Source organism: Convolutriloba macropyga, chromosome 4 (assembly GCF_964194025.1).
Source record: "Convolutriloba macropyga chromosome 4, txConMacr16.3, whole genome shotgun sequence".
NCBI classification, from domain to species: Eukaryota; Metazoa; Xenacoelomorpha; order Acoela; family Convolutidae; genus Convolutriloba; species Convolutriloba macropyga.
In genome coordinates, this window is record NC_134471.1 from 47,527,739 (window position 1) to 47,544,160 (window position 16,422).

General features: G+C 35.9%; 1 protein-coding gene across 1 annotated transcript; it reads left to right on the top strand.

Moving 5' to 3' along the window:
• The first annotated feature begins 1,993 nt into the window (after positions 1 to 1,993).
• On the top strand, positions 1,994 to 15,421 carry LOC142338085 (uncharacterized). Its single transcript, XM_075387717.1, has 6 exons — positions 1,994 to 1,998; positions 2,740 to 2,893; positions 3,277 to 3,531; positions 10,045 to 10,205; positions 11,789 to 11,954; positions 14,350 to 15,421. The coding sequence occupies exons 1-6, from the start codon at positions 1,994 to 1,996 to the stop codon at positions 14,476 to 14,478; spliced, it is 870 nt and encodes a 289-aa protein (XP_075243832.1). The 3' UTR covers positions 14,479 to 15,421.
• Positions 15,422 to 16,422: the final 1,001 nt, after the last annotated feature.

The following is a 16,422-nucleotide window of genomic DNA, read 5'->3' on the forward strand; positions in this document are numbered from 1 at the left end:
TGATTTTTGAAGTCAAATTAGAGAAGTGATTTTGGTCACGCCTCAATAAAGGGAGGAAAAAGAGGTTGGTTTTAGGGTTTAAATTTTTGCTGGTCTTTTATAGCTGTTTTTTTTTCAATTCAAAGAATCTGAATTGTGTTGGGGCTCTGTCTTTTTACAATTCAAAGAGTTTGAATTGTATTGGAGCGCTATCTTTTTTAAAGATCTGTTCATACATTTTCATGACTTTTACACTGAAATGGGAGAAGTGATTTCGGTCACAACGAAACAGAATGGAGCGAAGAAGCGAGTGATTTTGCGGCATGATTTTTTTCACTCCAATTTAAAAGTACTGTGAGAAAAGGTGTTTGACCAAAATTTCGCATTCACGGTCGTGATTTTTTTGTTTACATGCGTCAAATTTAATGTTTTTTTAAATGTCATTGAAGCATTAGTCTGAGCGCACCTATATTGCAGTGTTCCTAGTTTTTTTACAGTCCAAACAATTTGGATTGTGTTGCTGCCCTGCCTTAATGGATTTAATAGCTGTAGTATTCGAGTTGCTTAGGGTGCTCAAGTTACTGGACATGCTTAAATTTTAAAAAAGTTCTTTTGAAGTTTTTGGGCCCAAGATTGTGCAGCGTTTCACTTTTTAACGTCATTTTTTATTTTTGTTTAATGGGTCTTAAATTGACATTGGTGCAGCTAGAATACTTTAGCTTAGAAACAAACTTATGCACAAAAATTGTAGTAAAGTAGAAAATTTGTTAAGGTTTTCTGACTTTTAGGTGACAATGAAGCTTTTTCAGTGCGTTTACATGGGTTAATGGGTTGATCTCAGAGGCATAAATTTTGGTTTTTATTTTTAAATAAATTATTTTAAAGAATTATAGCAACTTCTGAGTAATTTATTTTTTTTTGCCTTCTCGCTTCTCTTTTTGTCTCTTATATGTGCTACCAGATTTCTGCTAGCCTGTAAATTATGGATATGAGGCAATTAAATAATTCTGAAATGATCTTTTCTTAAAAAAATTTTTTTGCCCTTTTAAAATTTCTGAGGTCAAGATGTCAGTAAATTTACTGAGCTCAAGGTAGCCATAAATTGTGAACCTTTTGTTTTGGAGCGGAGATAATGCATCATATTTTTATTACAGTTTTGGTTTCGAAGACATTTTTACCAGGAAACTCAAACGAATTTTCAGTATTTTTTTGTAATTTCTAATTGTTTTTTTTTCAAAATGATGTTTTTTGTTTTGCCTGCCTCATTTAAGTTTTTTTTTCAGTTGGCTTGTTTGTTCTTGCTTGCTTACATTTTTGATGGGGAATCAATACTATGATCTGAAACGTTTGTACATTTTGAATGCTATAATTCTTGTTTTTCTGTATACTTTTTATCTGAGAAATGTTTGTTTTTGTCTGGTATCACTTAATTGGTCTGCTTGTCATGCAACTTTTTTCTTGCATTAAGTTATTGCGAATTTCGGCTTTATATTGCTCGTAGCATTACGCTTATAGTCCAAATTAGATGCTGAAGACGTCATATTTATCTAATTTATAGAAACGGAGGACTTATTTAGGCTTGTACATTTTAAGTGCTATCAATCGGAATTTGTAGCAATTTAATAGCCCGGCGGTTTTTTTCCGCGTTATCGGTATTTCGTCTGACTCTTTTGACTTTTCATCTTCAAAAACGGGATAGCAGATAAAGTCCGCAGGACATTAAGTTCGCAGAAGTTCTTTTGGCTGGCAAGACCCCAAGAATAGGACTTGCCGGAACTGTTGAGACAAAATGTTTTTGAGACATAAGTTCATTGTGTGAAGGGCGGTTCTTAAAGTTCCACCCCCACTTAATCCGCGCCTCCTGTACAGACCTAAACCTGTAACATAGCGAGCTCGACCACCCACATGTGCTCAAACCCCCTACCGTGTCCCGCCATCACCTCCGTGCCTTACCATTCTAATTTTTCGATTGACCGATTTTTGGTCGCACCCGTCTAAGTTTTTGTCCTCAAAAATGAGGTAAACAGGTGACGCTCGGAGGGCATTAAGTTCTCTTGAAGCCTCTTGGTTGACCATGCTCTAAGTATTTGGATTCAGCGCAGCTGTTTTGGAGACATAAATTTACGTTTTAAGGGCATTTCTTTGAGCTTGACCCCCCTTCACGCAACCCCCACCCCCAGCCCACCTCTACATACCGTTCCAATCATAATCCAGCGCGCTCGAAGCGCATCATGAGCTCCCGTGACCAGACTCTCATCCGACAGGTATGGCGGGTGTAATAACCTCCGCAGTCACAAAATTCTGCACCATAAAAGTTTTTCTTAGCGTATGACTCCTTCTAAATTGTTTGCTTCACTAGTCGTTCGAGAGTAATTCGTCGGACTTTAGTTGGTTTATAATGCAATTTGGCTGCGCATTTAAAGATTTTTACGCTTTATGATAATTTGTTCAATGAATCTTTTATGTAATCAAGTTTTCACAGTCCTTTTTTATTGCCCATAGCTAAATTAATTAACCGAAAACATCAATGAATATAGATGTATGATCTTTTACATCTTAGTTTTTGCCTATTAAAATGGACAACGAAAATGAAATAATTTGTTTTCATGTTTTTATATTAATTGTTTATTGAGTTTGTTTGTTGCATTTCACTTGATCCGACGTTTCCTAAATAGAAGTCGTCAAGTACCGCCTGGCACCTTGAATATTTCTTTATTTGAGAGGATTTGCTGGGCTAGCTGAGAAAGTGAATTGATATAGAAAGTGCAAACTAAACTCATTTTTCAGATTCATTCCTTGTTTCAACTCGTTCACTCCTCCAAAGATAAAGCTAAGAGAGGGATTCGAACACCACTTTGTGGAAGGATCGCTTCCAGAAGGCTTCAAAGTTGGAATAGATGCTGAGTATGTGAAGGTGAGATTTTAGTTGATTTGTATCATTGTTGTTATTACATGTCATACGGTCTCGTGCAATAATTTACATTTGTGTTAATTTGGGATCTAAAATGAATTTCGTAACAATTACATTAGTTCTGCTGGTCCCGATCGTTTTTATTTCGTCTGGCCATTTGACATAAATTCATGGTGTTAAGGGAAAGAGGTGGTGCTTAGAGTTTGACCCCCCATCGAAATATTGCCCCCCTCCTCACTAACTCCCCGTATAACCCAGATCCCAATCCGTGCTGCATGACAACGCATAATTTGTATCTGGATTTCGTAAAAACGTCGGGAGGGGGCAAACAGAAAAATCCAAAGTTTGTCGCTAAAATCTAATTTCATTACTTGATTGTTGTTCAGCAAGCCTTCGACCCACAAGTCTCTGAATGTGTGCTTGGCATGGCGGAGAAGTTGAAGGCGAAAGGAGCCGAGATTGTGCCAATTTCTATTCCTGAGATTTTCGAGAGCTTCCGTGCTTTCGTTGTCCTTTTTGGCTCGGAAGGAATCTACCACCTGACGTATGGCGAGTTCAAAGAGTTTGAAGACGAGTATTCCTCGAGTTTGATATTGTTGCACACGATGAGTTCAAAATTGAAATCAGCGTATTACCATTTGGTAAGATTCATCACTAATCAGTTTTTTGTTCGCAAAGAGTATTTCACGATCAACTTGGTGATCCACAAATAAAGGTCCTACAATAACCTTCATCTGTTTCTGAAATTATGATGTATCGGCTGTTCAAACTAAATATATTTAGAATCTGTGGAGGATTGAATTTACAGCGCTTGTCAAAAAATAAGGAGAAAAATTTTTATTAATAGCCACGAAGCGGTAGAGCCTATTATACGGGACATTTTGGTTTTTTTACAATCCAAAGAATTTGGATTGCATTGGTGCGCTGTTTTTTAAGATGTTTTCACACATTTTTCAATGACTTTGATCTTTCAAAACGGGACAAACAGATAAAGCCCAGCGGGCATTAAGTTTCATTAGAGGCCCAAAGTGGGCTTTAGTAGTTCTTCAAGTTCTAAGATTGTGGCAGCTGCTGGGATGGCCTTAATTTAAGGTTAAAAGGTCATTTTTAGGAGTTTTTGAGCTCCATGTTTTTGTGATTTTGTGTCTTAGGTTGAAGATTTTTAAGAAGAAGAAGAAGAAGAATTTATTTCTCTGATACAAAATAATACTAGCAACACAAAGTCTAATATATATTTAGCACAGAGGGGACAGCAGACGGAACCAATTAGTTCACTTGAAGCTGCCCTAATCCAATAACATTGTATTACAGAAAATGAATAATTATCAACTAAGTCCATTTAAGTATCCCAATCTCACCAAAGCAAGTAAAAAAACGAAACATTAAAAAAAAGAGTAACTTAAAGAAAAAATGAAATTGTTTTGCATTTTAGCTACCTGACTGATGTAGCGCATACTGAGAGGCTTTGAAGTGATGCATGATTTGTTTGAGGGAAGGGGTACGTTACATTGATCAAGGTTAGGTTCTGACACACAAGTGTCAAGATTCCAAAACCCAAGATCTATGTAACGTTGACAGACTTCCTCCCCCTGCAACGAACAACCCGCACCACTTTTGTGGCCAGGAATTCTTAGAAGTTCGTTAGGAGGAAGTCTGACCGCTCTATTCACTATACTATACTTTAACTATCCAAACACAAAGTCAGTTAAGTCTATATTGCCTAGAATATATAGATCCCTTATACTATGAACAATTTTGGAAAAAAATGCATTATCTATCTCAAGAGGTGTTTCAAGAACACCGTTTTCAATCAGCAAGTTGAACAATTTAGCTCCTCTATAGGCTAACGAACATTTTTTAAACCTGTTTGACTTGGAAGGCAATTTTAGAAGATTTTTCTGAGCACTGCGCGTTAAACGGGGGTTTTCTTTATATTGAAACAGGTTATTCATATATTCCTCCGAATGCAATTTTCCAGCAGAACGAAGAACACATTTCAGAAGCTCATATATGTACAGTTCATAGACCGAAAGAATTTTATTCTGGACAAAAAGATTACCAACATGCTCGTCTTTTTTCATGAAATAGATTGTACGCAATATTTTCTTTTGAAGAATATGAATAGGCTTTAATGCATTCAGCGATGTACATCCATAAACTAAAATTCCATACTGAATTATGGGTTGATGAAGGTCTTTTGTGAGACAAAATTTCTTGTTTTTACCATTTTATGAACTATATATTTTGGTACTAGGAACAGAAACACGCAAAATGATACTGATCTTTGCAAATTTTGTCAAGTTTTTTGAAAATTGTTGTCATTTCAGTTTTTCCAGCCTAAGGGGTCAGGGAATCTCCTTTCAGACTTGTAATAGGGCACTGCATAGTTTCTAGTAACAATGGAATGGTTTTCAACATTTTAATGTCTCGAGTTATACCATTTTAGGATAAACTTTTCTTAAAATTTTTGTCAGTTATTGATTTTTGTCCAGCCTCAAGGGCCAGGTAAAAAGTTACACCATTTTTTTAGTGTCAGTGGAATTGTTTCCAACAATTTAACATTTCGAATTTTAGAAGTTTTTTGAAAACATTTTTTTTATTGTTTTTATGGCCTCAAGAGCCTGGTAACCTCCTCCAGGGTTTGATAGTTTGTAATTACATAGTTGGACAATGGAATGGTTTTCAACATTTTAATTGAACGAAGTTCCCTATTTTGATAAAATTTGAATTTTTTTTCTGAAAATTTTTGTCTTGTACCTAGTTTATCGCTGTCTATGAGCCAATGAACTTTTTAAGGCTTGGAATTGGTTACTGGAAATCCTCTAGAGGTACAGAAATGGTTCTGAATATTTCATTATAACGATTTTCAGCAAAATTTTATCAAAATTTGCAATTGATTGCAGTTTTTTTTGAAATTTTCTGTCATGTTCTGAGCTAATTGTTTTTCAAGGGCCGGTGAACTTTTTTCAGGTCTTGCAGATGTAATATTGGACTGATTTTAGAGACAGACATTGGTTTTAAACATATTTTTGAAATAGGTATGATTAAGGGGATCAATCTTTGCCTTCGAGATAAAAGCTTTTGTTTAGTTTGTTAAGTTTTTTATTCAATTTTAATTCTTTGGATTGTAATTCAGGACATGTCCCGCTATGTTTTTTATTTCGTTGCCTCCATCGATGATTCTTGCGACCATTGACTTTTTCAGTTGCAGTGACTTCTACTGCTTTGGAGTTAAAATTTGTGCTTGACGTCATTTGTTCTGCTTTTAGGTCAATTGCGTGACTTACTAAAAAATGGCATCTGAACTCAATTAATGAACTTTTAATTTCATGAACGTTTACTAGTTAAAGATCACTATTGTGCATCCAAGTAGTGCCAAACGTATATGCCATAATTCTTAAGTATTGGAGTCTTGAGTTTTTGATTTCCAATTTAAATTTTAAAAAAGCTCTTTTAGGACTTTTCCTTTTAGAAAAATGACAGTCCGAACTAACGCGAAAAGTCTTGTGGTCTATTAAAGAACTGGTGGTCAATCTTTCTATCTTATTTTGGATCTATTCTGTTTCACCCCCCCCAGTGTTTTTTTTGACACCCAGTTACAATTTATGTTGTTTTATAACATGTTACTATGTAAGAAAATAGCACGTGCGCGTGGGGGTCATAAAAGATTTACGCTCACTAAGCTGGGGGGGGGGGGGGCGAAACAGAATAGATCCCTTATTTCCTTAGTTTTTCAATTCAATGGAAGGCCACAAGCGTCCATCGCGGCTATTTTCCGACATTCTGCCGGCTATGTTTTTTTAATATCTGCGTCAGTGATAACTGAACAGAACAATTGTTGACCTTGTAAAGCGACTGTTCCTCTTTTTTCCCTTGTCCCCACCTACGTCGGCTTTATTTGGTTCTTTTCACTATTTCCTGATTTTGTCGAAAGACGTGACTTAATATTTGACTTTGTTCCTATTGTATTATTTATAGTTTGCCGTTTTTAACCACTACCTATCACGTAGTTGTGCGAATGTTTCACAATCCATATTCCATAAAATGGTGCGAATATCAGCGTATAGAGATTCATTGATTTGCTACTCTTATTTGGGAAATACAGAAATTTATTTTATCTCTGAAGTTATTCTTAGTACGCAAGACCAATAGCCGCATAGCATTTATTTTGTTGGCGTATCTTTGGTTGAAAGGACCAAAAATTTTGTTCGACTCAGACTTGGGAGCTTTCTATAGACAAGGGGGACTTAACTATTTTAATTGCTTAACCTTTTGAAACTTCTTTTGGTATGTCAGACTGAGATGAGAGTTCTCGGGAAAGGGTGCTTGTAAAGCAACTGTTCTTGGTTTTGAAAGATGCATGATTTTGAAAGATGGACTAGTACTGCTCACTGATTTGAATGACTCACTTCGAAGCCCGGATTTTAATAGGCGGCGTCTAGGTACGGTTGGATCAGTATAGATATCATTTATTTCCGCCATCGATTTAAATGAAAGGAGAAGGTCCTCCTAACTAGGTTGAAGTTCAAAGCAACACTAATCGAACAAAACACTTAGGAATTAATGCAAGGCTTGGTTTAACCTTGCTAGTCTAAGATTTGTAGGCACGTGAAGCTACTTTCCCCAATAGTGTCTGGGGGACAGCGACTCTAGGCAACAATAAGTCTCCAGTAGCTGGGGTTCTTCTAACGTGGTCTTCAATACAATATCTCATTTTCACTGATAAGTGAACTTCAACTTCAAACTTACTGATTAGTGAGGGATTTAAGTGAAAAAGTTTAACATAAGCATTAGGCAAACACAAATAAATAAGACTCATTGGACACTATCCTTAGCCCTATGGGAACATAAGGCTGTCAGTAAAGATAACTGCAGTAAAAGTGCACTAACACTGTAAAATAGTTCTGTAAACTACAAAAACAATCAAAATGCCGAGCAAGACTAAAGCCTGTTCCACAGCAAAGAACACCCTCAAGCAACAACTACAGCTAAAAACCAGCGAATGGAAAGCAACAAAACAACCATTAGAGCAAAAAAAAATGCAGTAGGGAAATCAAAAGCGCTTTATATGAAACTTTGAAACTACTTCGCTCAGATGACCTGTGCAGAATTTGCGCTGATTGCATGAATTTGCACCTAACGACTGATGAATTGACAACCCTTGGCAAGGACTTTGTCCTAAGAAACATAGCAGCGCATAAGTACAAGCAGACAATATAGTCACTCAGATCGAAGGCAAGTGACATAGAATCTTTGTTCAACACATCAACCGAGCCTTTTCCTTACCCATTTGTGAGCAGTACCAGCTACGAACTCTCAAGTTTTCAACTCTCAAGTCCTGGGCTAGGCCCAACAGCTACTGCAACAGGTTAACACTGTCGACACATCGTCTGACTCAGCCGATACAAATCAGTCTCAGCAACTTCTATGCGTTTAACAGAGGGGAGAAACGGAGTTTCTGACTAAAAAATAACAGAATTTCTGACAAAAAGTATTAAAATCGTTTCCTAAACAGCCCAGAAACCCATCTCAACACCAGTCTCCAGCCTTGGTGTCCTTTACTAACAGAGCTTCAAATCAACGTCATGGACAAAGTAACGTCATGGAGAATAGACCTCGAGGAAATTTGAACAATTGTTATAAAACTTGTGAAACATATTATGGGAGACAGCTACAGATCGACCACTTAGCGCTACAACAGGACGAGAAATATGAATACAACCCCCCTCTCCCGGTAATTTTTAGCAAAATTCTGTTCCGTCCAGTTGGATGCAACAGTTAGATGCAAAAGCTGTTGTTCTAATAAGGTTTATTGTCAGGTCTTGAGTTTCTTTAAATTCTTCTGATTGTTTTGCAGGACTTTCTTTGCTACGTTTCTCTACTTCGTCAGAAAAAAATTGTTGAGCTATATCTATTTTTCCGCCTTTTAGTATTCATGAAGGCTTTGCGATCTTTCTAAGATTGTATCATTCTTCTTAAAGCATTTTTTCAGCAGAGTAGTCTAAAATCAACAGAGAGTCAATGTCGAAAAACGAAATCAATAATAGACATGGGATTAAGCCCGTTACTTGAACTTTGTTCTAATTAGTCTTAATTATCAGGTCTAATGCTTATTGATATTGATAGTCCCTCCATCTTCTTAATTAAAAGCATGATTTAGCGCAGATAACAGGTAATTTTGATGTCTTCTGAAGTCTTTCTAATGGGACGTTTCTTTTGACCGATCTGTCGTCGCTTGGATTTTTTATAACGCTTGACTACTTGATTTTTGCGTGATTAATTGCACTCGAACACAGTTTGAGGAAATTATTGTAAAGGTGTGTGTCTTTTTTATGCAAAATTTATGCTTCACCGTTTTTGCGCTTTTGTTCTAGAATTTTCTTTGACTTCTTGGATGACTTTTTAACGCTTTAGTATTTCATTTTTGCGTGATCGAAGTTGTTTTCACTCTGAACTAAAATTTGTTCCTAATATATAAGCGGCTGTTGGGGAATTGGAAACAAATGCATTGTAGCAGCTCAGTGGTTAAGATTTCAGACTTTTATCAGGGAGCTTCCGGTATTTTTTATAACATAAAAGACTCTAAGGAACCTCGGCACTAAATTAAATAGCCCGCCTGTCGTTCGAGAGCAATTCGTCCGACGTTAGTAGTTTTATGTTTTGAATTCAAAATTTAAGCCGCTTACATAATTCGAAGAGGTTTTTTACAGAAAGTCAGATCAAAAGTGCCAAAATTGGTGTATTTATCATTTTAAATCTTAAGTAGTGTATCTTTTCCGATTGTGCACCCAAGCTTAGCGGGCGAATAATATTTCCACCTCCAGAGCCACGTGCTATATTTTTACACTTTATTTACTATGTATTGACACGTGCTCTGATGCTGGGGGTGTGGGCACAAACAGACAAGATCCAAAGTTGTTAGCATCTTTAGCATCCAAAGTTGCTAATAATATGCATGCACTAAGCTGGGGGATCCGTATTTAGCTTGGCAAATTTGTTTTTTTTCTGAGCTGATATTAAATAAATGCATGAACGCTCCTCATTTTAAAACAAATTGTTGCTCTTAATGGCAAATTGTTTCAAATTAAATTTGTCCATAAACGTTATGACGAATCAACAAATAGTGCTGATTGTCCAAATATGTTGATTCACAGGCTGGTCAACAGAAGACACGTATGATCTACTTCATCCGGGAGATTCTGCAGAAAGTGGATGTGATGCTGTTCCCGGGCACTGGTATGAAGACGCCCTTCATAAACCCCAGTGACCTTAAGTATGGATGTGTGAATTTGTCCAGAGAGACCGAAATTGCTAGGTGAATATAGTTCTGTTCAATAGATCTGCTACCTATGTATTGTAGCCTTTTGTTTTTTTATATATTTATTAATAGCCGCACAGCGATAGCTGGGGCTATTATTGGCCTTCTCTTGGTTTTTTACAATTCAAAGAATTTGAATTGTATTGGGGCGCTGTCTTTTGTTTAAGATCTGTTCACACATTTTCATGATTTTTGAAGTCAAATTGGAGTGGTGATTTTGGTCACGCCGAAACAGGAAATGGAGCGAAAAAGCGAGTGGTTTTGCGGCGTGAATTTTTTCGCTCTAATTTTAAAGTAGAGTGAGAAGTGAGAAAACGGTGTTTGAACAAAAAATCGGTTTCTCGGTAGTGGTTTTTTGTTCACATGCGGCAATTTCACTCTGATTTTTACTGTTTTTTCGATTTTTTGGATCGGATTTTTTTCTAAATAGTTTTCCCAATCCATTCACAGCTCATTCTGGACCTAGTCTTTTGTTAGAATCAAAATTACATATCTCACTAGTGGTTTTTTGTTCTCCATAGCAGCATTTTGTCATTGATTTTCTGTTTTTTTTTTGGTTTTTTCATCTGATTTTTTTTAGAAATGTTTTTCCCAATTCACTCATTGTCCGTTCTAGGTCTAGTTGTTTGTTAAGTCAATGAAAATTCTTTGAATTGTACGTCAGGACTTGTCCTGCTATGTTTTTTTATTTCGTCGTCATGATTTTTGTTACGACCATATGACGTCACAGCCACTTTTTGTTCATTCGTTCATGCAATTTCAACTGAATTGCATGTGTGACGTCATTTTTCGCTCTTAGTGGAGCGAGTGTTTTTTTTCATGCGCGTGATTAAATTTTTGGTCACACCTGACTTACCTCACTCTCAAAAATGACTTCATCAATTTGAAATTGACTTTTATTTAATTTAATTCAAAGAGATAAGGTCAAATGGGTGTGTGTCACTCTAAATGAAGGTTATTTGAGATCAGCTGATAGAGGCAGCAATAACTTATACAGATTTTTAATCAAAATATAACAGATCAGCCTTCAATGAAAAGACGAATTTTTTGATCTGTCTTTTTTACTGTTTTTATAGACTGCCGATCTACGAATCTATTGCGGCTATTTTCTGGCAATCTGCCAGCTATGTTTGAATTTGCGGTGGCTAACTGCGAAATAAAATTTTAAAAAATTACCAAAGTTTCCATCTGGGTAATATCAGGGAAAAGTTTTCATGGCCCGCGTAAGTTTACGGCTCATGCTACTGTCACAAAATATAGTAGATAAAATTATTCGATTGGATATTTTACTCATGTGCTATGACACTAATGGCTATGTAGTATCGCCTTTTGACAGTTTCAATTATTTCCTGATACATTTTGATCATATCTTAAAGTTTGCGATGCCACTAATGCCGAGAATTTCGACATTTCACTGTCTCTTGGTATATATCTTGGAACTGTTTCCTTTTTCCCTGATTAGAAGGTGCTGACCATATTAAGGAAAAGAAGAACTGCTCCGATATTTTTCCTGTACTGGAACTATGTGGCGCAATAAATATTACTTCTAACAAGAAGTAAAATCTGTGCTTAACTTACAGGTACACATGGCTAGGCAACTTGACGGGAATGCCGGCAGTCTCCATCCCAGTGTGTTGGTTCCAAATGACCAACAAACCCGATCAGATTGCTGACCAGAAAGATAAATTGACGAAAGATACTTTTGTGGGTCAGACTGATGATAAAGATATTCCTTGCTCTATTCAGGTACGCAATGCCGTGTTATTTATGCCGAACAATGGAGTGTTTTCTTCCCTGAATGGAAAGATGCCTGGAAATTGTTTTGGCAAGAAAAAGTGGGAAATCATTGAAATAATGTAAAAGAGCGCTAAGTGTTACAAATTCAGCATTTAATCAATAGGGTTTTTTTTAATTGAGCAAGAAGTTGTATCGGAGAAATTGTTCTTCAAATTATCATCGTAAAGTTTCATTTTCTCGCTTTTAGCTCGACATGGTGCAAACCTGTTGTAATTAGGATGCCGCCACCACTTCGCAACAAAGATATAAACATTATATTGACAAGCCATCTTAACTGTGCTTCGAAACAAGGATTGCAGACCTTTTGATTAGATTTAAATGTTGTTTTGTTTAATAGCCGCCCTCATCTTCTCAGCCGGCTATTATAGCGCTCCTATTTTTTTTACAATTCAAAGAATTTGAATTGTATTGGGGCGCTGTCTTTTTACGACTCGAAGAGGAGTATTGGAGAAGTCCTCTTTTTAATCAATTTTATTAGAGTGATTTTTGAAGCGGGAAACGAAACGCGTGAAAAAATTTGGAGTGATTTTGGCGCTGAACAAAAGTGAAGAGCGGAGCGAAAAGAAAGTGTTTCTAGTTCATACCGCTGTTTTTGAGAGAGCGAGAAAATGATGTGTGAAAAAATTTTCTCTAAGCGAGCGAAATTTTTCTGTTCACGTGCGGCATTTTAAGGCAGTTTTTTTTCATTTATTTTGGTTAAGAGGTTTGGTAATGATTTTCTTCTAATTTTAGGCTGGTTTCGGTAGTTTGAAGGTTTCTGGAAATTAATATGAATTTTATGATAATTCGGAGGTTTTTAATGTATTTTGCTGATTTTCGGGCTATTTTTTGCGTTTTTTTGACGATTATTTTGTTTTACTGGCTCAAATGGGTGTTGAAGAAACCCCTTCTACTTGAGCAATTTTATGATAACAATTGGTTACAGTTTTGTGGGTAAGAATTTTTTTTGTTGAGAAATATGACAAAAATGGCGAAAATTGGAACTATTTTTCTAAATTTTTTGCAGTTTTTCGTTTTTTTTTCTGTTTGTAGCTAAGTTTCTTTGGCTATTATGACTTGCCTATTGTTTTGCGAGCATATGGATACCCTATTGGTTGAAAGGAATTTTTCTTTGGATTTATATGTTTTTGAAATATTAAAAAATTTAGTAACTTTTTCCAGTTTTTCAGTGAAAGTTGTTTTTAAGAGCTTTTTTTCATAATTTTAGCCTAAAGTATTTTTTCAAAAAATTCACGTAAGTGGTTTTTGTAAGTACTAGTTGTTTTGATGAAGTTATTTTGGCAGAGATAGTTTTTTTTGGAATCTCAATTTATAACAAAATTTGATCAGATTTTTTATCATATTTTAACAGATTTGATTTTATTGTTTTTTACTTTTTTGTTTCATGACTTTGTTTCAACATAATCGTTAATTAGTGACAGCACGTTTTGTTTGATGAGTAGTTGGATGGCGTTTAAATGGATTTTCACTTCGAGTCGTTTCCAGAATTCTTCCGGCTATGTTTTTTTTAAGATCTGTTCACACATTTTCATGATTTTTGAAGTCAAATTAGAGTAGTGATTTTGGTCACGCCGAAACAGGAAATGGAGTGAAAAAGCGAGTGGTTTCGAGGCGTGAATTTTTTTCGCTCTAATTTCAAAGTAGAGTGAGAAAACGGTGTTTGAACAAAAATTCGGTTTCTCGGTAGTGGTTTTTTGTTCACATGGTTTTTTTAAAATGGTTCTCTGAATTCACTCATAGTCCATTCTAGGTCTAGTTTTTCTGTTTATTCAATGAAAATTCTTTGAATTGTACGTCAGGGCTTGTCCTGCTTTGTTTTTTTACTTCATCGAACTTCTTTTCGCTTTACCATTTTGCCGCTTTTTCGACATTTTGCGTAAAATCTTTTTGACTTCTCTAGGCTAGTTTCTCTCTTCTCTCATTCTGCTAGAAGTGAATTTGAACACCAATTGATCAGCAAAGCAATTCAAAATGAACAGAGTCAGTATAAAAAATTGAAGTCAGAAATAGAAACGGGATAAACCCATAAAGCCCAATTTTAGATGCCCGCTATTTGAACGTCGTTCCTATAAGTCTTAGTTACCATCTCTTATGCTTTTTGGTATTGATAGTAGCCCCTGTGGCCTCTCTCTAAGAAACAGAATTATGTTGAACTACAAAATACCATCAAAATAAATCAGACTTAAAAAATGTTTTTGTACAAAAATCTTTTTTTTTCAGTATCTTCTATTCTTTCAATCCCAATCATGCTTATTGGAATCAACGGCGGCTATTTTTCGGCAATCTGCCGGGTATGTTTATTAGATTTTTGGAATGACTTTGGTTTGGACAACACTTGTTGTAGGTGTGCGGGAGATGGTGGCGAGAAGACGATTGTTTCTTGACAGCCAGAGCCATAGAGAGCATCCGAGATGCTGAGATGGAAAAGAGAGACAAAGTCAAATTCCAACTCAATTACACAGTATCGCCATAAGTCAACTCAAATGGTCATTCCCGAGATGGATACTCACGCAGTGCTATGCGTGCCTAAAGGAATATGTCTTGAGTATTCCAACAAATTGCAATAGAAAATCCTGTTGCAGTGAAATGAAGAACGCTTTAGTTGCATTGTAGTATCAAAGTTTTGAATCAATGTTTGGAACATGTACCAAGTTCACAGACTGATCTAATTCATTTCACGTAATCGGAGTGGAAGTGTTTTGAATGATCAAAAGATAACTGCTAATATCTCAAAAGAGCTGTTTCAACAATTTACTTAAACTTTGCTGGATTTAATGACAATTTTAATTGTATTTAGAGGTTCTTGAATTACTTAAATTTGTACCATTGAATTATTAATGCTGCCAAAACATATGCCTAATGAATTATCCTCGAATATTGATGCAGTACTGTTATAAATGGTTAGTCAGTTATAACTAGCCAGAACCAAGATTTATCTTTACTTTTACATTTCCTTCAGGAAATTGGAAATTTCCTTCAGCCTCTCCAAAATGCAACTTGCAGATTAAGTCGTTCTTTAAAATCATTATAATTGAAACGCTATCGGGGAAAATAAATCAATGTTAGTCAACAAAACTGAGGCTAATCAGAGACTGAAGTATCTTCAAAACCGGTGGAAGTCGCTTTAACTTGACGAATTTGAACGGTTTCTGATGAGCAACATGTGTCTAACTCGTGTATAATCTAAGTAATGGTTTTATAGAACGGCTTGAAGTCGAGAATAGAGTCTGAATTGGGTGCAGATTGATTGTGCTATAATCAAATGCTTTGTATTGAGCCCTAATATGATTGCTAGTTGAGATGTATTATGGAAACAATGAAAATGAATTTGTATTTTAATCAGGAAAGGAAACATAGATCAAATTTAGAAATTGAATTGCAATTGGAATTGAAATTAATCCGCTTTTGAAATTAAATTGCTCTGAAATTCAATTTGTAGCAAAAATTGTAGCCTGTCACATCTTTATGCAGAATTTTGTGGCAGAACTCAAATGGTGGCAGTTTGTTACTCAAAGTCAGATAAGAGTAAACCGAAATTGGTTAATGTCGTTACATGACCAGGGTCGAATTACCACATTTAAGGAGTGAGTGGATTTACTCGGCTTACAAATGTTCCGTTTTGAGATCTAATTATGAGAGACAATTGTTACCAAATAAGAGAAATGAGAATATTAAACATATATTAAGTAATGAAATCCAAGCGATATGGGCATTAATGCAAATAAGTTGAAATTCAACCCATTTTGGCTAATCATTTTTGATACACATTTTCAATTCGAGCCTGGTAACGTTACGTAATCTTTTTAATAGCCGCCAAGCAATAGCTGGGGCTATTGTTGGTCTTCTCTTGGTTTTTTTAAACAATTCAGAGGATTTGAATTGTATTAGGGCGCTGTCTTTTTTCGACTCGAAGAGGAGTATTGCATAAGTCCTTTTTAAAATCAATTTTATTGAAGTGAATTTTGAAGCAGGAAATGAAACGCGTGAAAAAAATTTGGAGTGGTTTAGTTGCTGAACAAAGTTTAAGAGTGGAGTGAACAGATTGGTTTTTGTGCATACCACTGTTTTCGAAAGAACGAGAAATTGAGGCGTGAAAAATTCTGAGCGAGCAATGTTTTTTATTCACATCCTGCTTTTAAAAAGTTTTTTCAATTTTTTTGGTCAAGAGGTTTGATTATATTTTTAATTGCTCTCAAACGAAGTTTGTAGCAATTATATTAGTCCTGTCGGTCTTTTTTATGCGATTTTTCGCTTGACCGATTTTCGTCTGACGCTTTTGACTTTTCGTCCTCAGAAACGGGATAAACAGGTAGCGCCGAGTGGGCATTAAGTGCTCTTAGAGCCTTTCAGCTCTGTTGCGCCCCCACGAAGAAGAATTTTCATTATTCACGTCTTTGCAGACGCAGGGGCCAGAAAA